This window comes from Ambystoma mexicanum, chromosome 3q (assembly GCF_040938575.1).
Source record: "Ambystoma mexicanum isolate Mex_15411 chromosome 3q, UKY_AmexF1_1, whole genome shotgun sequence".
Classification (NCBI taxonomy): domain Eukaryota; kingdom Metazoa; phylum Chordata; class Amphibia; order Caudata; family Ambystomatidae; genus Ambystoma; species Ambystoma mexicanum.
The window spans coordinates 202,310,401-202,336,148 of record NC_090926.1 but is presented as its reverse complement, the minus strand read 5'-3'; the positions used below and the strand labels follow the sequence as shown (position 1 = coordinate 202,336,148).

General features: G+C 44.8%; 1 protein-coding gene across 3 annotated transcripts in view; it reads left to right on the top strand.

Annotated features, from left to right (window-relative positions):
- The window catches only part of NEMP1 (nuclear envelope integral membrane protein 1), a 984,307-nt gene that overhangs the window by 227,968 nt on the left and 730,591 nt on the right, over positions 1 to 25,748 (top strand). For all 3 annotated transcript variants that reach the window (XM_069653551.1, XM_069653552.1, XM_069653553.1), the window contains exon 3: positions 13,542 to 13,761. In XM_069653551.1, coding sequence (XP_069509652.1) covers positions 13,542 to 13,761 — 220 coding nt within the window. The remainder of the gene's footprint in view (positions 1 to 13,541; positions 13,762 to 25,748) is intronic.

Here is a 25,748-nt window from a genome sequence, read left to right as displayed (position 1 = left end):
ATGTTGTACTGCTGTGTATTTGTTGTTCATGAGCATGTGAATCCATGCCAGACCCCATTTTGGATAAGGTTTGTTACTTACCTGTAACTATTTCTCTGGCATATGTCTGGCGTGGATTCACATGCAAACCCTCCCTCTGGCCCCTCTGTGGCTCTTCTTGGTCATTCTGCCACTTTACGTGCTGCCAAATCTGAAGATGGCTGCCAGATGTGGGCCTTAATGAGGACTGTCATTGGATGGAGGCAGTATGACCCAGAGGACAGTGATTGGTTTAGAGGAGAAATAGTAGTGAAAGTGAAACTATTTTCTTTTACCGATGATTCCCAGCCTGACTGGGAATATTCAGGAGCATGTGAATCCATGACACTCATGTTGGAGAACAATAGTTACTGGTAAGTAATCTAAACCATACACTTGATGCAGTATTGGAATGATACCTGGTGTCATCCACGATCTTCCTGTTATTCATCCAGTATGATGGAGGTGATGGGGCGAAGTCTATCAGTGATGTACATGTCTGCTCCTCTACATATGCATTATCGCTGTCATCATAGTTGGACCCTGCGCTTTTCACACACGCTCATGGGAGACTCCTTCCTGTATCATCTGAATGATCAATTTCATGCAGTAAGTCCTTAATCTCTGTAATCAGAAGATTCACTTCTCTTATAGGCTTAAACATCTGATACAATTTATTTTGCCTATTTTCCAGAGGTATTGATAGTTTGCATTTCTTTTGGACATGATGAGACCACTGAGAAAACAGAACTACACCTGTAATAAACTATTCTGCTGTGTAATGCTAAAATCCACGCTAAAACTATAAAATGAAACGAGCGAAAAGACCCACTTCAGCCCTGGCAGAGAAACCACAAAGCACATTAAGTAAAGGCGGTAGCAGGGCACGACCTACTGGCTAGATGTGCTGCCAAAGTCCTCCCTGCAAAGCCCCCACCCGTGCTTTTGAGTCGGTACCAAAGACTAATGAAAAATTCTTAGTTATTCAGGCACAATCCTGGTTGCCTAATCGCCTAAATGCTTTTATCTTGCTATATAAACAATTATGCATCCAGGTTAGATCAAGCGAGACTGCAACCGTTGCCCACTCGCCATACATTTGTGTCCAAGTTCTGCGATTACAGTGCCCTTCATTCCTCCTCGTGGAAATCTTGCTCTGCACACAGTTTTGAAAGCAGTTACTGTAGCTGTCTCAGAGTGCGGAGATGCAGAAATAAACGGACACTGGAAAGGGTCAAAACCAATCTTTGCTACGTTTTTACTTTATTGCTTTAGAAAAAGAGCCAAGGTCGGCCCTCGGTGAATGCTGAACACCGGTGCCAAACACCTCCTTCTCGCCCTTGGCTGACAGGAGTTCGTAAAATCCAGCAGGAAGTTTCCTCCTAGAATGTTCATACAACTGCCTACCTCCTTCTATTCTCTAGAATAGAAAATGTTTTATTTAATTAAATGAATATTACCTAAAGTGTAATGAAATGGGGACATTCAAATAAAAAGGTTCCAATCTGCTTGGTCTTAATGGGGGCATTTATTTGCTCTTATAGTGGCAGCAGTTTTTCTGGGGAGACATTTGGTCTTATCCATAGAGAACGTGTCACTTAATCAGAAAGAACCCCTCGCATTTCTTGGGGGGATTTTCGGTGATTTGTATTTGTAGTTTCTTTATCATGCAAGATACAATCTTCTGAACTACAATATTCATTTACATTTGTATTTGTGAGTCAATTATTTCATTGTTGTGCACAACTTTGAGGGTCAATTTTTCATATTCTTGGCACATTTAAATATAAACTGTATAGTCCTTAACACATTTTCTTATTGTCTGATAGCTTAATCTGGAGGTAGTATTTTGTTATGAATTCTGTAGCATAGTGAAGAAATAAAGGAGATCTCAGAGAAATAGTACATTGATATGAAGTGTGGGAACATACTTATTTGTATTCCTGTCTGTGTTCAGTAAATAAATGTAAGGCACACAATGTAACACCTGGAACAGAATTTGTCTTATTCTAAGAGTTACTGGTTTTATTATATAGCTGCAGCTATCTCCACATGGTCGTACAATTTACCATGGTAACCACCTGCCCTGTCATTATCTGTGTTTGCTCCCCTGCGCCCCCATTCAAAGAATAGCCTTTATACATTTTACAGCCAGTGTAGTCTTTCAAAAGGTCTTTGATCCTGGCTAAATTTGTACTCCGGCCAGGGTGTCAACTTACTCTTTTGCAGCTGTTCCTAGGCTATACAATCGACTAAAACTTGTTCTGTAAGAAAATGAGGGCATCTGAATCCATACATTGGCATTCCCTTAAATTGCAAGCACAGGATTTCTAAAGCAAGATATGTTTGCAGTTTTCTGTTTCAGAGAACCTATGTCAAAACCGGCTTCCAAAGCCTACAATATTCAATACTTGACTCACAATTGACCCTTCTCTTACACAGTTCTCTTAAACAGCTACTTAATCTGCCATGTCTATAGCTAATACTTCTCTAATCACGTTTTCCTGCACAATATAGCATTTGTTGCGGATTCTAAAGTTGCCTGTGTTATGTGACAGGAAGGCATTTGAGACATGAATTACTATACTAAACAAGGATAGTGCTACATAATATTCCAGTAATCACCTAATCGAAAAACATTTAGTTTTATCAGTAGTGCAGGCACAACCCCTTGGCACGCTTTTTTTTTAAAAAACAAATGTACATTTTATTTTTTTTGTGCACACCAATCCTCTCTGGGATGAAATAGCCATACATGTGGTTCTGGCATAGCTTATTATGGAGCAATGTACAACAGCAAAGTAAAATTCCATCAGGACATATGTTATGGAGCCAAATTGCTCATTGTAGCATCTCTTTTCACCCAGTTAGTCTTTAATGGTGGTTTTGCCCATTAAATAGGTGTTCCTTACAGGAAGGAATGGATTTTGAAGATCTGCTTCCAGTGTCTTGGTTATTGTGATTCCTCGGTTGATCCAAAATTTACTTTTGAACAGCAGTTATGCAAACGTCAAATGTTTCAACAGAAGGGGTACCATCTTTAGTACGAGACAGATTAGGCAATGGTGTGGGTAGAAGGATGAAGCTTGTTTTTAACCATAAAAGCATGGATCCAAAACTCGCAGCCACAATATTGTTGCTGCCGTCTGAGTGGTGAGCAGTGCCTGCAATACCTTTTTTCCAACTGGGCTGCAATCCTGACGCTCTCAACCACCCATTCACCAGCCTGGATGCAGTGTCCTGTCCCCTTCCAATGATATTTTAGAACCGGTTTCCAGAGAATTAACAAGTGTTTAGCTGACTCTTACAGTAGTTGGTTAACAGCGGATACAGCACATGTTTTGGTAGATGGGCGGCCTATGACTACCTCATGAAGAGAACATCCAAAACCTGAATGGCAGCATTTAACAATGTTCTCCATATAGTTCAATGGATCCCAAGTCGGGGTAAATGCTACTCAGTGTGTTTTTTTTTCTTTTCTTTTCAACAATGCTCACTGCGGTACTGTTCTATCTGGCAAATGCTTTTGGTTATTTGCTAAACATACATACTATCACTAACTTACTGTAACATATTTCTCATTGACATTAAAGTTGCCTACTTTAATAAACTCTGGCTGTAATGCTTCAAAGGAAATTCAGGTAGCTAAATAACACCTTTTTGATTTTTCTTATGGGCTTCCTCACTCTCACCAATGTTAAAGGACACACATACTAAACAGTTCGACAATCTTAAGTTTGTGTTACTCCCCACTTGTAGTGAGCAACCCTACACATTCCTTCTGCACCTACATAACATGGTCCCTGAGCATAGAACAACATTAAAGGTAAATACATATGTGGTAATTTCAATTTATTTTTCATCTTACATTTCTTGGGCAATAACCATCTACATATTTCTCAGTCTGTTTTCATTCCTGAAGGCCTTGCTCAGTGGCCGCTGCCTAAATAGTTTGCTCTATCTCAAGAATATTTATCAACCTATAATTTCTTCTGGCGATGTGTGCAAGTGCTTTTGCTACTGTCCAATATGGAAGAAAAATATGCACATGGTCTGTTTTTTTTACCTTGCTGTTGAGTTAGTACAGAATTCACAGCCTTGCTTTTCATGCACAAACCTAAATCAAGCGTGCCTAAAAACAGGTAAATTACATATAACTGATAATAAAACATTAACGCTTTCTTGCAGAGCAGCATTCTATGGCAAGGGACCCCTCGGGTGAGTTGCATGAAAACGTTTTAGCAAGTTCATTCCCAACAGATTTAAAGCACATTTATTAGTGACAACAAGCTGAGCTATGCAATGATATAGGAGCTATACTGAACTGTACAGGATCAGATATTGGACGGGCCTTGCTGTGTATATTGTGCCATAGTACTCTTCATAATGAGTCCTAGCTGAATATTGCTGGCCTTGCTGAGAGTGAAAATACTTATCCTGCTGCGTTAGAGCTCTGGTTTTTAATTCCTTCATGTTCTTATCCTTCTCCTCTTTATCATTAGCATGGTTATTGGCATAATATCTAGCCATAGTCAGAATCTGGGCAGCAGTTTGAGCTGGCCATGTAGACTGCTAGGTTTGTATATCATTCTTTAGGTGTGGCAGCAATCCCTCTACAAAATGTGAACAAAAAGCTTTCTGTCCCTACGGCATAGGCATGTCCATTCCACTAAACTAGCTAAATGCTTCTTCTTTTCGGGCAAAATATCTACACAGACTCCCCTTCCTGTGTGTAAGCAGACAATTTATCCCAATTCATTTGCTTACGGGGAACAGATTGCTGGATACTTGTTGGCAGTGCTGGAAGAGCTATTATTTCTTTGGACAATTCCCCAGTCTTCCCCTTTTATTCGCTGCTTCTGTTGGCTCATCCCACTTTGACAGGATCTAAACTGTCTTGCATTCTGCATTGGTGCCATATATCTGCTGGCGGAATACATGAAAACAACTGATTTATATCTCCCAATGTAAGTGGACCCGTTTTAAGTACCTGGTCTGTCTGGATGTACCACTGTTCTGGATTGTGTCTAATGTCTGGATAATATTTAGTAAAAGACTATAATTCCATATGGTTCCAAGTAACATGAACCTGGTGAGTCGGGTTCTCGGTATGAAACCCAGGCACCTCTCTCATTGGAAATGCTTGAGTTACTGTAGACTTTGATGGGTAATTTATGATCCATGATAAAAATGTTGACACTATTGCCTGACAGAATTTTGTCTCAAGTTTATACTTAATTGCTTCGTCTATGTCCTCATAATTATCTAGCAGGGGATACACTTCTTCCTTAACGTTTAGCCTTTTATGCATACTTTTATGTAGCTCCCACATGTTTCCCCAGCCTTTGTTTAATTGCAAATACAAGTGTATCTTGCTCCTGGGGCACATATACCTTTGCCTGTTCACTCCTAGTAGGCAATTGTTTGTTTTCTCTATCGAATGCATGCGCTATAACATGCTAACACTTTCCTTTTCTGCAGTTTCTGTGCCATGAGCTGTAATCCTGCAGGCACGATGTGGCGAGGAGATCACCTCATCGCTAGGTATACGATAGGGGGGGGGGTGGAGGAGTCCCATTTACCATTAAACATTCGAACAATGGATCTGTCTCATCCTCGAAGATGTTTTTTGATTCGGGTGATAACCCCTGGCTACATGCACACCCTTCATTCGTATTACATCTTCACGGTCTCCCTCTTCGTAAACCTAACCTTAATCGTTTTCTCTATCAAATGCATGCGCTATAACTCTTTACGCTTTTTAATCTGTGCTTCCTTCATAGATTTCTGCATAGAAAAATCTTCCCATTGCTTGTAGACTTCCCATTGAAGGGGCCTGATAGCCTTATTACCTACCCATAGCAGTTAAAACTTCCCTTAAATATCCTATTTTGTCTAGGTCAAAAGAACTATGTACTAGGAATTGCAAATCATGGTTGTTGGCAGTGTATTCAATGCATTTTTGCAAACGCACTACCCCCCAAGCCTTTTTTAATTCTTGGCGCTTACCCTGGTGTTCCTTTTGGTGAAGTAGACTTTTTTTTCTTCTAATTCCTGTTGACTCTTACAACATTTTAATCCCATCTATTTATCGATTACTTGGTACCTTGTGTCCCCTTTTCCTATGATTACAGAAGTTGCTTTGATAATGTCTCACTTTAAATACAGTGTGACCACAATCAATGCAGTCTACATACTCATTTCATGAGTCCTTCATTCCATGGTTGTTACGCTCTCCTGGTCTCTGCGGAGGTGTTGGTGCACGGTTGCAGCCCTCCCTGAACTTGAATCACCACCTTCAGGCCTCTCCCTCAGAAGAAAAGCTGTGAGCGGTGGTACGTGGTGATACTGCTCCTGCGTGGAGATAAGTGTGTGAGTGCGCCAATCTGTGATTGTTGTACCTCTCGAACCCTTCACCCCAAAGTACAGTTTCTGTGAGCATAGGCCGGCCCATAAAGCTCACCTGTGAATTATGGAAGATAAGCTCTCCGTCCTGCTACTTCTGGCAGGGGCGCATCCAATGGGATCTAGTTCCTTCACTGATCCCTGATAAGGATTAGTCCAGTCCAGCTGTGACTATCCTTCTCCTTATGATTGGTAAGTCTTTCTTGAGCTCTTGTGATGCTGTTCATTCTGTTTAATGTTTTTATATGTTGCTCCTATTTATGCCCGCAATAATGTCTCTCCTGTTTTCTTCCCTTAGATGGAAATGCAGCCTCAATGCAGCTGTGAGACACGAGATGCGGCCGGATGGAAGATAGATGCTACCGCAATGTTCGACAGCAGGTAAGTGATGGTTTAAGGAAAAGCGCGAAGTATGGCGAAGCACAACCTTAAACTGACAGTTTTTTCGATGTCTAACCTTGTCTTCTGTTTTTCCTTGCAGGCGCTGCCGTCGACGATGGAGAATGTCATGCTGCGGTGCCAAGATGAAGATTTTCAGCGTGCCAGAAAGTGTAAAGATGAATACTTGGTTTGCCGAAGAGATGTACAGGTAAGAACAGCTTCCCCCAGTTGGTAAGTATGCTGGCAGGAAGCAGGATCTTCAAAGGTAAGTCTGACTTCAGGCGATGGTGAGTGTTACGCTGCTTGCAAGTGCAGAATAACGCATAGCGTCTGTGTTGAGGATCGGGGCAGCTTAGCTGAGATCGTGTGCACGCCCATTCTGCTGTCTTACCGGCCACACCCTGCCCCTCCTAGGGAGTGAGCACGTGCAAAGGCAGTCCGTTAGCAGCCACACCCAAGAATACACTTGGGCTGCTTAATGGATGGAATGTTCAAGGTTAATGCATCCTGCTTAATGGATGGAATGTTCAAGGTTCATGCATCTGAAGTGCTATGTCCATAATGAAGGCTTTTTGGTGTTAAATGGATGTTCTTGTTCACTTTTGGTCATGAGCATCGCGCCAGGACAGTGTCCACCCAGGTCTCCTGTGCATGCCAACCCTGCATGCCTGTGCCCCTGACTTCATGACCATGGTTCCAACTGTGTACACATAGTGCATTTCACTAGGGTTTATTTTAGCAGTAAGCTTCCATAGAAACGCATTACATTTCTAAGCATATTTTCCTATGGCTCATTAACAGTAGGCTTTCCCCAGGGAATAGATTTCATTTTAACAATATCAAACCATTAAATATAATTCTGGAATGGTCTCACCTAATTTTTCACCAGTATTCTGTTTCAGTGCTTCACCGGGAATGTAAATCCCTTTTCCTCACACTGACGGGGATCCTCAGTTGCAGGGACCAATCGTGTCGAAGAAATCAGCTGGTGAATGATGGTGTGGTTGCAAGGAAAGCAGCAGTGTGCACCACTCCCGACATCCATCGTTGCCTCTTCTCCGACCTTGGCACGTTTAGTCCAACTGGATTTTCACTACAATGAGGTCCCATCTGGTGGTTCCAATTGTGGGAAAATACTTATTTGTATTCCCGCCTGTGTTCAGAAAATAACTTTAAAGCACACAATGGAACACCTGGAACACAATTTGCCTTATTCCCACAGATACAGGTTTTACTATATAGCTGCAGCTATAACCACATGTCCGTACAATTTACCATGGTAACCATCTGCTCTCTCATTCTCCATCTGTGTCTGCTCTCCCCCATTCAAAGGAGAGCCTTTATATGTTTTACAGCCAGTGTAGTCTTTCAAAAGGTCTTTGACCCTGGCTAAATTTGCACTCCGGCCAGGGCGTCAACTTACTCTTTTGCAGCTGTTCCCAGGCTATACAATATACTAAAACTTGTTCTGTAAGCAAAAGCGGGCATCTGAATCCATATATATGCATTCACTTAAATTGCAAGCTCAGGATTTCTAAAGCAAGATATGGTTGCAGTTTTCTGTTTCAGAGAACCTATGTTAAAACCGGCTTCCAAAGCCTACAATATTCAATACATAGCTCACAAAAAAGGGCTGTTATAAACCTATAGAAAGTGCAGCGAAGGTACAGAACATACAAAGAAGAGGAGAAATGTAATTGAGAAATATTTGAAGTAAGGTTCTAAAGGGTCTATTAGTTGTGATGACACAGTGAGTAGTTGCCAATTGTCATGATATCCTGGCATTACTTGTATGTAGTATGTAGAGTTTCACTGAACTCAACGTATATCATGATTGGGAACTGTGCAGTCTATTGCAGGACTAATCCAAAGGACCGCATTCAGTGCTGAAAGGGACTTGAACACATCTAGATGTTATGTTTGTGCGGTAGTAAGGTCTGTTGCAGTGGGAGTGCAGTCACTGCAAGAGGGGGACCCAAGTCACCAAAATATTGAAAATTGTTTCTTCTGATGCATGGAAATAAAGATAGCAACACATTGTATTTCAATTGTGAAGTTCATTTTGTAACTTATGTTGACTAGGATATAACCATGGAATGTGCCCAGGCTTGCATGTCAGTACAAAATACAAAGAATTGTTAACAAATGTTTGCACAGAAAGCAATCTGGCAGAAAAATAGCACTTTTTATGTAGGTAAAAGATGATGGAAATGAGCGGAAGGCAACTAGTAAAAAAAGTCTCATTGTGGGATAGGCTTAAGGATATTGTATTTATCTATGCTGGCAAGAGCAGCGACTCAAATTTATAGTTTACTTTTTTCATGTCTACGTAGGATAGATCAAGCACCATTAGGCCTTTACTTGTGACACTACAGTGAATCATGTGCAGAGCACTCAGGTGGGTTGCAAGATTCCCTTCTTGACATGAGGGAGGGGAGTTTGCCGCCATTTAACAGCATGTTGTTACACTTTATATATGTTACCTTGTTATCATGTAAGAGAAAAGGAAGATTCTCATAATGTTGTGAGTTTGTGAAAAGCTGGCCTACACTTTTATAGTGGTTTCTTAGAACGTTACAGGTAAAATGAATTTGAAACTGCATATGTCAATGGGATTGCATCACAAGCTTGCAAACTGTTCCAATCTGAAGGATTGGAGGAGACAATTTGACATTCTGTCTTGGATACATTTAGACCGAGCCAGTAGCAGTCCTTCCATTTATCGGTGCTTTGCAACACTTCTACCATATTGCCAAAAATATTGCCAAAAATTGTCCATGCCATTCCCTGTAAGTGAAAAGTATCTGCATAATTCTGTACTACCAAGCAATCGTGCAGATGTTTAAGATGAGCATTAAACTGCAATGGAGAAAACCCTGCTCCCTGAGGGACCCTGCCCTAGATATTCACTGCCTCGGATTTGTGGTTCCCAATCTTTACCATTTAAAAAAAATGAGAGCCATTTAGTCTTTTGCGAAGTTCATGCTATCTTGTTCAGCCTTAGCTGTAAGTTTGTCATTGTCGAGGGTGTCCAATGCGGCCAAAAAAAAAAAATCCAACCTTGACCGTCCTTCTGAGCCCTGATCCTCACCGTTGAGTTGATCTTTAATGTCCAATCAGTGCATTGCCCCAAACGATACTAAATCGTAATTGTCACCAAAAAGATATTCCTGCTCCAGAAGTTTGGCGGTGCAACCTTAATGTGAATTTTCAGCAATACTGGAGTATGTTTAATGCGTCTACAAACGAAATAGTCAAACGTAACGCATACATTGTGTGCTTTGGAAAAGGAAAGTCCAACGTTTGGAAAGTAGCAACCTGAAGGGGAAGGGAGCTGGTTTCAGTATTTTGGATGGTAGGAAAACCGAGCTGTCTCTAGAATGATTGGAGTGGATAAAGTGTAATAAATAGAAGTATGAAGCGCTTAAATCCCTGGAGATCAGGTGTAAGTATTTACTTGAAATTCAGTGAAAGAACGTTAGTTAAGGTGATCAGATTTAATGCAAGAATCCCCTTGAAATTCAGCAGATGTGGGAAGTGATGACCCTCTGAACATGGCGTCCTCCATGAAGTAATTTTGTATATCTTTGTGAATACCTTCTGTTATGTATGTATTCATGGGCTTTGTAACAGGGGAATGTTGAGTTGGATAGTCCTCACGTCCCACATCCGCTGAATTTCAAGGAGATTGGTGTGTGGAGGTCTTCATTTAGCTCCGAGTACACAACTTTGATTTTGTGAATGCATCCTGTGTCCTGGTTGGGCCTAGAGACACAAGCTGCTCCTCACTGATGATGCCCAATGAGGCTGAAACATGTCTGGGGATGCTTGTGGTCTCCTGCAGATGGGATGTGACCTAGCAGTTCATGCTGGACTGCCCCTTTGGGGGTGGCACCAAGCCTGATTTGCTCATCTTTCTCCTTTCTGTAATGGCTTGGCAGACAAGCGATGGTGTGGAGGGTGGCCCAGTGCAATTGCCAGAGGTTTAAGATTAATTCTAAACCTTCCAGCCATCACCTCTGTTTTTGCTGGTGTTTCAACTCCAAGTGGCCAGTGAAAAGGTTGGGACATGAAGAGGGCATGTTTGGGCCATTGGCCTTTCCTTGTAGTTTATAAATATCTTCATTGAAACAGAATCTTATGAAGAGGTACATTCAAGCAGAAGCATTTTTGGGAAGTATGATCTAGATCTGCTTTTGAGAAAATAGTCTATTTTCAGACCAGGTTGGAGTTTTATGCTGGTTGTATAGCAATGCTACAGCCAGTGTACAAAATAGTTGCATTGTCCAATTGATGGATGACCTCTTTGCCTAAGGTATCTGGAGATGGAGTCCATGCTAGAGCCTGCACAGATACATTTCAAATCTCTGTAGGGCACGGTTTTCTTTGATTTCCGTGTGATCACATGAAACGGTGGATAAATCTGAATTAATATTTCTTCTCTTCGCCCGATCAGTACCTTTTTATTTATTTATTGGTCATTTGTTAGGCACTTATACAATTAGCAAAACTGTTTCAAAGTGCCAAAAGGGCAATGGGGTGGGGATAGGGGAAGGTAGACAATGAATTACAACAAGATTAAATAATTGAATTAATAGTACAAACAAATAATGGAATAAAAGGGAGAGGAGACGAAACTACTATGCCTTGTGAGTGTTCAGAACGTGCAGGTGCAGAGGGGGGTAAAGGATAGGTGGTGTTGTGCTCATGCAAAAGTGCTCAGGGTGAAGTTCTAAGAGAGAATGTAAGTGCAAACATCCGTGGGGAGGGTGAGCCTATGCAAGTGCAATAGAAAGACAGCGGCTGGGATGAGAGATGGGGGGGGGGGTGGAGGTTGATGATAGGAGGGAGGGCTCGGGGCCCCAAGGAAACACAAGGGACTTGCACATCTGTCACACTACTGTATGATTAGCAGGAAAAAGAGGAGGGGGAAGAAGAGGTAAAGAGGAAGGTCTTGAAGGCTTTTTCAGAGGATTTGAGAAGGTCCTGCACCAGATGCAGGAGGAGGCTATTCCACAGGAGGGAACCCACCGAGGGAGGTGATCGATCACCAGCTCTCGGTTTAGCAAACCGCTTAACACGCAGGGAGTTGGTGCCAGAGGAACGCAGGAGTCTAGAAGTGGAGTATTTGGTCAGGAAGGTTGAATATGGTGGTCCACGGCCCCAGATAGTCTTGTGGATACAGAGGGATTTGAATGTAATCCGTGCTGAGACCAGGAGCCAGTGAAGGCTTTGTAGGGCAGGAGAGATGCGGTCCCTGGTCTTGAGGCCAAGGAGAATTCTCGCTGCCTTATTCTGGGTTAGCCGGAGAGGTCGCAGGGTGGACGAAGGACGATTGAGGAGGCTATTGCAGTAGTCTAGGCTGGAGAGAATCCGAGCACAGGTAACATTGAGTCTCTGGGTGAAGGTGAGGGCGGGTAGAGTTCCTTTGATAAGTAAGAGCTGAAAGTGGGACTACTTGGCAATTTACTGAATGAGGGAAGAAAGGAGAGGAAGGAGTTGAAGATGACTTAGAGATTCCTGGCTTCAGAAGAAAAGGGGCAGGGGGGGAGCCCATGTAGGGTGCAGGGGACCCAATAGGGAGAATCTGTTTTGCTAGCATTGAAGAAGATTAATCCGTGTTGAGACCGGTTCATCAGAAAAATGCTCATAATCACAAAGGGACCCTGCCATCCAACAGGCTTATTTTCCTAATCAATCAGCCTATCCCTCTTGCACCTGCCTGTTCCCAGCTCATCTGCTCAAGTGTTGCATTCCCATTTATCAACACCTCCCCCCCCCCCCTGCACTGCAATGTGCACATTGTACCTTTTGATCTGCTCCATTTGACTAACTTGTTTGAGCTTGTTGCTGGCACCCAGAGCCTTCTCTGCCACACAGATGTCCGTTTGACTACGCCTTCCTATTAATTGCTCTTGGACACTTAGCTAATGTAGCAGTCTCCTTGAAATTAAAATGTGTCCTGATGCCACCTAAAACTTAATTTGGGCAAAACCAAAATAATTTGTTTCGTCTTCCACACACTATGCTCTAAATATACTCACACCTTAGAGCTCCTATCTCAGTACCCCTCCCCAACCTGTACTATGCCAATAGAATAGATCTACACATACCAGCCAATATAACTCTTGTGCTCCAGAGAGTCCAAAATGCTACCACTGAATACCAGTGGACCCCATCTCACCTACCTTAAGGAGGTAACATTGTCTCCCTATCAAGCAACACAGTATAATTTAGCGCCTTATGTATTTCCCCAGATCCATTGATCTTGCCTTCTTACAAATGAAGATACACAAGTAGAACCTAGAAAGATAACTAAGCTCCTGACCGATCTGCTGCATATTGGTTGTCATAAAAACCTGTATGTGGGATCTTTTCTCATTTGTTAAGGCAAAAAATCCCCCATACTGTGTTCTAAATTTTCAAAGCTTCATGGTGGTAATTGCTAGTTGGTGACTATCTTAATTGTGTCTGTGCGAGATGAGGTGGTTTAATTATTGTGATCTAATGATAGAATGTGGTGCTGCTTTTCTGATTAAGCACAGTAATGTTAAGGGATGTCTTGAGGTTTTGTACACCACAAACCTATTTTATTTCATTAACCTGATATTCTGTTTTGAAACTATGAAAGCTAAAAGAGAAGTGCAGCTGATTGAAAATGTGAATTTCCATCCTTGCTAGAGTTTTGGAAGATGTGGTTGACTTCTAAATGTTGTGTACTTCATTCTTCTTTGCAGATCAGGGTAAACAGCAGCAGTATGATTCGAGTCACTTTGGTGGACAGTGAGGAGAAGCTTAAGGAGCTGGAGGAGTTCAATGTATGGACATTCATGTATTCGTTTGTTAAGGAGCAACTGAACGATACTTATATTAACGTTGACCTGTATAGTAATGAAACCTGCATTGCCATCCACCTCGACGACACAGAAGGCATTTACAGTGTTCTGCTTTTTCGAAGTAAGTCTACAAAGGGGCACTGGCTGCATTTAATAAGAGGGTGACAAGGCAACAAAAGATGTACAGTTCAATCGAATATACAATTGAAATGAGTGAATTGCATCACAGTTAAAAATTGAGAACGATTTAGCTCATGGTTATAAGGTAGAAAAGCCTGGTTATCTTGAAGCCAACAGCTACCAGTAGCTATGTTTGGCTCCCTAGACTACCTTGTCACTCCAACATTCTTCTCACATTCACTGTGTGTAGGAATTTGTATAAAAATGGATTAAGAAACGTCGGACACATAGCTTGATTGTCAGATTTTCTGGATACAAAGTTATAGTTTGCATTCACATGGAAGTTACATTTGTGGCACAATGGCCTACTGCAGCAGCGGGTATGTGTGGGTGACAACGCAGATAAAAATATTGTGGCAGAAGAGACGGCAACAGAGACCGATGGCGATGCATGTAGTGGCAAAGATGGATAATGACTAAATGAAAGGTAGCAGTAAGCTAATATCCGAAAATACAGGAAATAAAAAGATGCAGAATGCGTGTTTATACCGCACTTGGCATGGACAAAAACGTAGAATCCCATAATGCTGAACAAGTAGATCAGGGGGTGTCCTCTGATCCCCCTTGTTCAGCATTATGGGTTGCTGGGTTGCCCCCTGCTTCCATAACATGGTAAGCAGGGGCGGAGGGGAGTGGAAAAAAGGTGATAAAACTGACCCTGCGGTGGAAGTTCTGCCCCACAATGGGAAGGGGGCGGGTGGAAACTCAAGTTGCAGGGAAACATCCGCGGGAACGGAAAGAAGGTAAGTGCGCCGCCACATGCAGTATTTAGGGGTGAAGGGCGGCTGTTTTTGAATTCGTAATTTTCTGATTAAAGATTATTGGCGCCGCAGTAATTGCGTAGATACAGAAGACTGCTTAGAGAAAAATTATATATAGGCCAAATAAGTCACAAACAACGTAAAGTGGAACTAAACGAGAAAGAAATGTAGATACTCTGCAAGAGAAGTGGATTAATCAAACAAAACAGTCCGCAATACAGGCAGAACAACATGGCAATAAAGAGGAGTTTGTGATGTGTGCATGCCGCAGATGGAGTGTTTAAAAAAAAAATAGAAGTTCCAACATCTTTTAGTCACTCTGTAAAGCTAACGTTATTTCTGCATGCATATGCAAACCATAAGCTGCTAATCAATGAGTTGGTGATCACAGCAATTTCGCTTCTCACCATACTGCTCACTGCATACCTATTACATAGCTGAATTTTATTCTTTGAAATGCCTGCATACCAAGCACATAGCCACAAACTATTGGTGAGCAAATATGTACGTACAACATAGAGCTAGATTGAAACACTGCATTGACCCCACGCTTTTACGGCTTTTATACTACAACCAGCGTATCTAGTTTATAACATAATTATATTCTACCACAACTGCATAGTTGACACCCTGTATTGCCTGCTACTTTTCACATAGCTAAATTAACTTGATTGCACACATAACTGTAACTAAATATTGATACATAAACAATTAATGCACAGCCAGATTTGATTCTTTGCACTTGCCAAACTCATTAGGAGCCTTTGCTCCGAACACCTGGATGATGGGTTAACGGACTTGTGCACCTGCTTATCTACTGCATAACTCCATTGTGTGCCCTACCCTTTAGGGAGGTTGAATCGATGTGTCCCTCCGCTAGAACTGCAGACATTACTGCTGCGTATATACCTAGTACAGAACTAGTTTACGTTTACTTGTGCCTATGTGCCAAACACATACAGGCTTTGCATCCCAATAACCTACAGACCTTAACTCACTGTGCTATCCCTATATTAACTGTGTTGCTCATGGTATTTAATCTACACCCCCAGTGCATAACTTGTTGGACTCCCCATATTTGCCTGAATATCCAGCACCAAGCTAAATCAATGCTCCTATTATACCTATTCTTACATAATCAGTCCTATCTCACTGAAACAAAGCCACTCACACAAAGTATTAGACACACAAATTCCTCTCAACCTCTGAAATATCAACCCTTTCCGCACACACTGCTACACCAAAGGAACAGTTTCCATAACCTGACCTCTGGAAAATAATCTCATCTGTATAATCTACAAGCCATTGGCCCTTAGTATTCTTGGAACAGTTCCATAATCTCCCAAATATCTTTCACAGAGGGATAAGGAAATCCTTATGTGAACCAACCACAAACATAGGCACAAAGTAAATCGAAAGGTAAATATCGCCCCTCCCATCTCTGCCTACCACATCACTCACTCTTCCATAGAAACCTCTGGACTAGATACTGCAAAGATAGCTTAATCAGTAGGGTGGAGAGAAGAACTGGAAGCAGCCCTCATTACCCCTTCTGATCAGGCATCCTGATACTCTAGGGATTTCCACTACCTCACCTCAGCAGACCATTGACTGATTTAATATGCAGGTATCTCCTTAAGCAGCCAGCTGAACCACATTACTATGACCTTACATTAGTCCTAGAACTAGGACTTGCCAAGAACTTAACATCCTTGCCTGCGTTTACCCAGACAGCAATTCAACCAACCTTAAGACGAGACTCACAAACACCTCTTACTCCATTCATCACCGGACACTCTGCACCATTCACCCCAACCACACAGCCGGAACCGACAGATGTGCCAGACCCTCACTAGAGGCTGCCAAGCCTCTTTGAATCATAAAACCGTAATGTGGAGCCCTCGTAAACTTATAAAAGCAACCATGAACAACCTAACAGCGCTGGTCCAAGCAACTAAACCCACCCAGAAATGATCTGCAGAAGATGCCTCCTGATCAATGCATGTTCCGTCTCCAAGCACTCCTCTGGCTTTTTTTTACCTTCTCTCCGAGGACAAGTTAGTTTCTCTTCATAACAGAAACTTGGCTCTCGGACCAGTCCCCGGTTATCCACCAGAGTAACCCAGTGGGCTTCAAGATCTGAGCTAATCGCAACAATAGGAGGTGGAGCTCTAGTGCTCAGGCTCCTTCATAGTCTCCACACCCTCCATTGACCTTATCCCTGACTCTGAATAGCTTTCTCTGACCTGCTCCATCCCTCCCACAAGTACACTAAGCTTTCTCTTTATTTTAGAGACCTCCCTTCTACAGCCCATGCTTTGCTGACAAACTCGACGCTGCTGTCTTGTCTGTAGACCAGCAACTATGAACTATATTTGGAGATTTCAACATCTGGCTCGAGAGACCACGTTATTAAAGTCACTTGGCAGCGAACCTTGCTGTATTACATCTCAAGCAGATGGCTAAGGGTCCTACTCAAATAGCTGGACACACTCTGGAGGGCATTTTTTGTAACGAAAACATAATTGCGGTCAATCACCAGTGCCCCTCCCCTCTGGGAGATCACTTATCTACCCTGTTCACAAAATTCAGACACCATGCTTCGCAGGACCTTCGAAAGAACCATCAACCATGACCAGACCATGGAAAGAAATGCACATCATCCCTATACTAAAGATTAGAAGCAATCCCATCTATCATCGCTGCAGATGGACCAACCACCACAATGGATGCAAAACTCCACATTCACAATTGGATTATTTCTCTGTTAGACTGGATTGCCCTTAAGAAACCGTAAAAAAATAATTCTCAAACAGAAAGCCAATGGTTCCACACCAGACTAAATGATTCAAAAAAAGTAAAATCGCTAAGTTTCTTGAGGAAAAATTATCTACACACTAGCAAATTTGCCTACCATCAACATTTACGTTGATACAGGGTTGAAGTTCTGAAAGCAAAGAAAGTGCACTACTCCAAACACATTGATTTGGCACATCATAGCGAAAGGGAAATGCAGAAGATAATCAGAGAAGTCCAAAAACACAGCTGCCTGCAAAGCAACCGCTAGCCCCACACAAGAACTGCATGACCAGATTGCTGCAAACTTCAACCAAAGGATCCTCAACGTCCTGGATCACCTCGACAATAAAGGACGCTCCAACCAACGCAATCCCCCAACACCTCCCACTACCTCCTATGCATTGTATTTCCGTCCTTTGTCTGCAGAGGGACTTACAAGCTACCATTGACTTGACTTGTGCAACTCTTCAGGATCCATGTGCCCCAATCTTTACCAATCTACCATGTAATCTGCAGACTAGGTGCCCATCTTCCTGTCCCTCCTCAATGACTCATCAGTCCCATAGAGTCCCAGGTCTGACCCACCAGCTATTGCCCCATCTCAAACTCACCTTTCATCTGGAAACCTGTGGAAAAATTCAAATATCGTCCACTCTGGTATTTCATCAAAACAAACTGGCTCCTGGATAAGGCACAGCATAGATTTAGAGCTTCAAGAGTACAGAATCTGCTTTGTGCTTTATCAGGAAAATAATTAAAAACAATGCATGTGAAAACTGAGTGATCTCATTCCACTAGACCTCTCAGCCTCTTGTGACACCATCAGTCATGGGACCACCCATCACCTAACACCCAGACATTAAAAACTGCCTTGCACCGGTGGACGCCTTCATGGCTTCTTGGCCGGAATTTAACCATGGAGGTACCTGGTACTGTGGATCCTCCAAGGGAGGCTAAATCCAAGTCTGTGAAGCCTGTTAAGGAATCCAGACCCACTTTTGTCCCTAGGCAGGAGTTCTTTCTTCCTCTGGATGATCTCTGAGGAGAGGTCGGATTTGGAATTTGACCCTGTTGTGCCTGATGGGGCTCCTGTCTTTTCCGGGGACAGTCAGTTGGAAGACTTGCGTCAATCACTACATGATGCCGGTGGCTTAGACACATCTCCTGAGGTGGAGTTTGGCAGGCCTGAGCCTGTGACTCATACTGAGTCCTTTTATAGGAGACTGATGGCTAGGGTTACTGAGTATCTTGGTTGGTCTAGTCCTCCGGATGCGTTTGTTCAGGATGACTTGAATGATATTTTGAATCAAGGTCAGTCTACTGACCCTGTGTTGCCTTTTCATTTGACTCTGCAAAAAAAAGGGTGGCGGCTGCTTGGCAGACCCTGGAGTCTCTTCTGGCGGTTAACAAGTCAACTAAAAAATACTGCCCTTCCAGTGGTGACCCAAGCTACCTATCCACTCGCCCTAATCCCGAGAGTTTGGTGGTTCAGGCAGCTACGGCTACCTCGAGGCAGGCGCCGTACCCTACCATCCCTCCTGATAGGGATGACAAGCGCTTCAATGGCTGGGCACACAAGGTGTTTTCTGCAGGGACTATGGTGCTGAAGTCGGCCAACTCCACTTGTGCCTTGGCAAGATTTTCACACACACTGTGGAATTGCGTCTCTCTAGCGGCTGAGCATATTCCTGAGGGGGAAGAAAGGGATGCGTTCCTTGCTCTCGTGCAGGATGGCACGGATGCCATGTGTAAATTCCTTCAGTCTGGGTTGGACACGGCAGACCATGTTAGCCGGTCCATGGCTGCGAGTACAGTTATACGCAGGTTTGCGTGGTTGCAAAAGTCTGGTTTTGCTCCGGATGTACAGGCCTGTCTTCTGAACATGCCCTTTGATGGCTCTCATTTGTTTGGCGGCAAGGCTGATGAGAGCCTTGAGAGGTTGCAGACCTCCAAAGCTGCTGCTAAATCTTAGTGCAGCAGTGCGTCAACCTTTGCCTTTTCATCCTAGGGCACAACAGTGGAGGGGAGGTTCCTTTCGCTATTACTCCTCTTTTGGTAGGACGAGAGGAGCCGCCAATCAAAGGAGTCAACGAAAAAGTACCCAGGGTGGTTGGGGAAATAGAGGTGCCAAAGCTGCTCAAGCAGCAGCCTCTTTGCCTTCAGATGCTGCAACAGCTGCTCCAAAACAGTTATGAGGCCATGTTCCATGGCTCGCTAGTTGGGGGCAGACTGTCTCAGCATCTCGAAGAATGGTGAGCTATTACTCCGGATGCGTGGGTTCTGAAGACAATAGCCCACAGCTACTGCCTTCCCTTCCTAAAGCGGCCTCAAGACAATCCACTGTAGAGTCTCTTTGAAGCTTCCGGATCTGCTCCTTGTGCAGGAAATCTTGACCCTGCTGGAGAAAGGCGCTATAGAACTAGTGCTTGTAGCGGAGAGGAACAAGGGGTGGTATTCCCCATATTTTTTTATTCCAAAGTAAGACTGGGGACTAAGACCAATCTTGGACTTGCGTTAGTTGAAGTTCCTCAGGAAGGACAAGTTCAAGATGGTCACTCTTTCTCAGGTCCTTCGACTTCAAGATTGGTTGGTGTCTCTGGACCTACAGGATGCTTATTTCATGTCCGATTCATCCGAAGCACAGAAAGTACCCGAGGTTTGCGGCTGGCAGCTCGTACTTTCAGTTTCGGGTCCTGCCATTCTGATTGACCTCCGCCCGAGGGTCTTCACCAAGCTAGTGGTGGTGGTGGCAGCGTATTTCAGGCAAGGGGGGGGATTCAAGTCTACCCCTACCTGGACGACTGGCTGATCTGAGCACGTTCTTTCAAGCAAGCTCTGGATCATCTCAGTCTCACCTGTCGCTCCCTCCACAAGCTGGGCTTCTCCCTCAATTTCAAGAAGTCTCATCTGACGCCTCAACAGCTCCAGTACATTAGGGCTGTGTTGGACACGTCCTTGGGGAAAGTGTTCGCCTCCCAGGGTGAGGGCTCATCGCATTGTACAGATGGTGGACGAATTTCAACATGCCCAGTGTCTTACGGCTTTTGTATTTTTCTGATTTTTTTAACACTGTTTATTTGGGTTTATACAACAAAACCATGCGCATTCAACTGAAAGTTACGGCAGTAAGAGGCAGAAGGGTCAGGGGGTGCATTGGATGTTTCAGAAAAACAAAAACGGATGGCGTCCAAGAGGGTGAGAAAGGAGGGAGGACAGAGACATTTCTCAGTACACATCTAGCCATTTCCCCCCATATCTTCTCGAATTTCCGAGGGCAGCCTCTCGCGTTGTAGATGTAGTGTTCCATAGATGCGCACCTGTTTACTTCGTTGATCCATCGGTTCAGGCAAATTGACTCTGCCGAACCCCAAGTTGCAGCGATCCGCCGTTTCCCTGCTCCCAATCCCACCGCTAACGATTTTTCATATTTGGTGAGGTCCAACCCTCCCCAGATCCCCAGGAGTGTCATTTTGGTGTCCTTCGGGATTGGTGATCCTATTATGTTAGAAATCTTATTGATGCATTCGTCCCAGAAGGATTGTAACACGTCACAGTCCCAGATAATATGAAAGAAGGTGCCCGTTCCTCATTTACATCGGAGACAAGTCTCATCCCCGGTCCCTCCCCATTTGGCAAGGGCTGTCCGAGGATAATGGGAGTGGTAGAGTATTCAGAGTTGTATCAGCCTCAGTTTAGCCTCAATACCTATCTCTCTGGGGGAACATCAGTGCATCTACCCAGTCCTCCGGTTCCAGCTCACCCAGGTCCCTTTCCCACTTCTCCTTCAATTTAATAAGCTCCTTAGTTCCGAAAGAGTTAAGGCGCTGGTAAAGCGTGGAGGTGACTTTGGAGGTGATACATTGCAAGGGAATGTTGGTCTCCATTGGGGAGCAAAGAGGTGTAGTAGTTATGTCCGGGAACTGGGTGTGCATGAGCAAGTTGTGCGTGCCTAAACCAGTCCATAGACGTCAGTTCAAATTTGTCGTTCAGGGTTTCAAACTCTAGTAGGTGTCCCTCTTGGATCACGTGTGCCAGTGTGCATATCCCTCACTTTCGAGAACTGGGAAACAGCCCATTCTTTGTATTTCTGGGAGGTGCGCATTGTACCATAAGTGTTGGGCTAATGTTGGTTTTGGTCCCCAACCAATATGTTTGTGTGCTTCCTTCTAGGTATGGCGGGTATGAAGTGACATTCTTGGTATTTTCGATGCTCGTCCGTTGTCAGCATATAGGGCCTTGAGGGGTGGTACGCAGTACATAGCCGCTGTCTCTATGGGGATGTGTGACAGTGTGGCATCACCATGTAGCCATTTGTTTACCACCCCGTCTGTGCCGCTAAATAGTATGTGCGAATGCATGGTAGTCCAATGCCTCCCTCCTATACTGAGCGCTGCAGTTTTGTGAGAGCGATTCTGGGTTGTCCCCCCCCCCCCCCCTTAAAATCAATGTGCGTAAATTCTTGTCTATTAATGCAAAGGTTTTGTGGGAGGTGGTGAGTGGAGCATTTTGTCGGATGTACAGGAGTCTCGGGAGTGTCATCTTCAACAGCGCTGCCCTGCCCATTAATGATAGTGGGAGCGATTGCCAATGGGAAACGTCCCTACTAAATCTGTCTAGTACAGGTTGTAGGTTAAGCTGAAGGAACCCATCAACAGTTGGGCCAATATGTATGCCCAGATATGTGAATTCTCGAATGGAGACGTGGTAGGGGCAAGTCTCAGGGATCACGGCGTCACCTCCCTGAATCAGGAAGTACACGTTTTTTTGGTTGTTCACTTTTAGTTCCATTAGAGTATGGGACACAATTGGGCAGGAGCTCACAGAGTTGCTAAGGTATATGAGGAGATCGTCTGCATATAGTGAGAGTCGATCTTCACTTCCCCCTGGCCAGGTGAATCCAGACACATTTTTTTCCGTTCAGAGTTTAATTGCTAATGGCTCGATGGCTAATAAGAATAGATGGGGGGGGGGGGAGAAAGGGCAGCCCTGCCTGGTTCCACAGCCCAGTGGAAACAATCTGGAAGACCTGCTGTTCACTCTCACAGTTGCTTCTGGGGAAGCGTAGAGAAGTTTAACGCAGGAGATGAAGCCCTGCCTGAAGTTCATCTGACCCATGATATCCCACAGGGCCTCCCACCCGACCGAGTCAAATGCTTTTTCGAAATCGACTGCTAGCAGGGCTGGTGGGCACAGTATCTGTGGGGCCCTGTCGAGAGCAAGTTGGACTCTGCATAGGTTCATTGCGGGTGGACTTGTTGGCCATGAACCCACACTGGTCTGGGTGGACGAGGGATTCAATCACCCAGAGCAGTCTATTAGCAAGTACCCATGCAAGGATTTATGCCTCTCCGTTGATCAGCGAGATGGGCCGATAAGAGGCACAATCTTCTGGGGTCTTCCCCGGTTTAGGAATCACCACTATGCATGTTCTTCTAAGGTCACGGGGGAGTACGCCCTATTCTTTGCTCCGGAGAAACATGCAGTGCAAGTGCCCTGTTTATGCGTTGCCAAGGCTTTTCCAGGTTTCCACTGGGAAACCGTTAGGCCACTGGGTCTTTCCGGTTTGAAGCTGTGCTAGCGCATCCTGCACTTCATTTTCTGTGATCTCGGTGTCTAGGAGCTCTGCCTGCTGTGTGGAGAGTCTCAGGACCTCTATCTGGTCAAGAAAGTTGGAGTGAGCGAGCGTGGGACTCACTACGGGTGGGGAATAAAGTTTTCTTGTAGTAGGTGGCAAAGGCCTTCACTATGTCGGAATCTGCTGTCAATAGCTCCCCATCGGGCAATCGGATGGTCAGCACATGCCCCTTACTATGTTCGCGTCTCTCCAGCCAGGCCAGGGCTTGCTTGCCTTATTCCCTCTCTCGTAGATTTGGCTTTGGACCAGCCAATGAGCGGTATGGGCGTTGTCTAGGGCTATGTTGCTGAGGGCCTCTTGTGCCGTTATCAAGGCCTCTTGTGAGGCCCTGGTTCCCTGCACAAGGAATTGTTCCTCACTCTTGGACACCAGTCTTTCAGCGTCCACAATCTTCTGGGTGTGTTGCTTACAGTGGGCTGACACCAAGAAGATGGCTTCCCCACGAAGGACTGTTTTGTACGCCTCCCACATCGTAATCGGGCAGTCCACAGAGCTTTCGTTTATTTCAAAGTATTCTGCAGTCTTTTTCTCTAGTCCCTCAGCAATCTCTGGCAACCCCAGGTAGTATGTGTTCAGACGCCAGGTGGTGTCTGGTCGGTGACATGCGCTCTTCTGGGTTATAAGCAGAGGAGACTGATCCGAGATACCCCTTGCCAAAAATTCTGCTGAAATGAGCCTATGGGACATATTGCGGGGGATGAAAGCATAGTCAATTTTTGAGAATCGTATGTACATTGGAATAAAACGAGAACCCAGTGTCAGTAACGTGTAGTGTTCTCCAAGTGTCGGACAATCCCAGTGTTTCGGCAAAAGTGTATAGAGCAGTCGGGAGGTGCGGGGGGGGTACGCCAAGTCCTTGGTCCCCTGTGTGATCTATCAACAGCGACCTCGATAACTTCATTAAAATCCCCCCTAGGGCCCACAGGTCTGGCTTTCGTATTCTTAAGGTTGCTCGGCCTCATGGCATCCTGCATTTTTCTGGTGCCAGACGCCAGACTGTGGATGAGATCCCTGCAATGGGTCCTCAAGATGCAGTGGTCCCAATTCTCAGGCAAGATGTCGGATCCCATTCAGGTTCTGCTCTCGGTCTTGCAGGATCTTCTGTGGTGGACCAGTGAAGGGAATCTGACAAAAGGGGGAGCCATTTTGGCAACCGTGGCCGGAGGTGACGTTGATGACGGCCCTTCCCTCACAGGATGGGGGAGCTCATGCCGACAATCTGACCGCCCGCAGTCGTTGGTCTCCGTCGGAGTCCGAACGCCGCCGCATCAACCTGTTGGAGCTGAGGGCCATCAGGCTGCCCCTGAAGGCTTTTCTGCTGCCTGTGCCGGGGAGGGGGGGAGGAGTGTCCTGATCATGACGGACAACACAGTGGCCATGCATTACCTCAACAAAAAAGGGGAGGGCGGGGTCAGTCCTGTTGTGCAGAAAGGCAATGCAGCTCTGGTTCTGGGCAATCCAGCAAGGCATTTCGCTCTCTGCAGTTCATCTGGCTGGAGAGGAGAATGCGGCGACGGAGGCTCTGAACAGGCAGAGCACGATCTCTCACGATTGGGAGTTGGCTCAGAAAGTGCTTCTGGAGATCTTCGCCCTTCGGGGAACCCCACAAGTGGATCTGTTCACGACCAGTGCCAACCGGAAGTGCAAGAGATTCTGCTCAAGGGAATTTCCTCTGAGAAGATCCTTAGGGGACGCATTAGTTGTGGATTGGTCATTCCCACCTCTGTACACGTTTCCTCCGGTGCCTGTCATTCCTTAATTGCTCAGGAGGTTGCTGAGGTTCGGATCCCACATGATCCTCATTGCTCTGTATTGGACCTGAGAGTGTGGTACCCAGACCTTCTAGAGATGTCCATCTGTCCTCCACGCAGTCTTCCCTACCGAGAGGATCGTCTCTCTCTCGTGAGGGAGGGGGCAGGAGGGTACCTTCATGCTTGGTTTCTGAAAGTTTGAGGTATAAGGATTGGGACCTCCCGGATGACGTGATTGAGGTGTTGCTTTCGACCAGGCGGCCGCCAACCAAATCCCTGTACCATTGGCGTAAGTTTTGCGACTGGTGCAGATGACACAATGTCCATCCTTTTCAGTGTTCCATTCCCATGGTTCTCTTTCTTGCTTTCTTTTGCCCACAGGGTCTTCAAGTAGGTACCATTAAAGGTTACCTGGCTGCGCTGTCTATCTTCAAGTGTTCATCTGAAGAATGTTCTTATTTTAAGGTTCCTTTGTTTTCCCAATGTCTTAAAGGGCTCACGTTCAGGTGCCGGTATGGGATTTGAATTTGGTCGTGAAATTCCTGATGGGTGCTCAGCTTGAACCTTTGCACTCTTGTCCTTTGAGACTGTTGTTCAAGACCTTTTTCTTGGTTGCAGTTACATCCGCTCGCATTGCTGTGTTCCACAAGGATAGGGTTGTACTGAGGGTACGTCCATCCTTTCTACCTAAGGTAGTGTCTGGGTTTCATTTACGCCAGAAAGGGGTACTTCTCTATCCTCCTCCTCATCCTGGCAAGGAAGAGGCATAACTCCATAGGTTGGACCCTAGGAGAGCTCTGAGCTTTTATATTTCTAGGTTGTCCGGGGTCAGAGTGGACGATCAACTCTTTGTGGGGTACACTGGACACCGATTGGGCCAGGCTTTTACCAAACAAACCTTGTCCAGGTGGATTATCCTCGCCATTACTGATGGTTAGAGATTGGCGGGCAAGGACCCTCCTGAGGGTTTGCAGGCTCATTC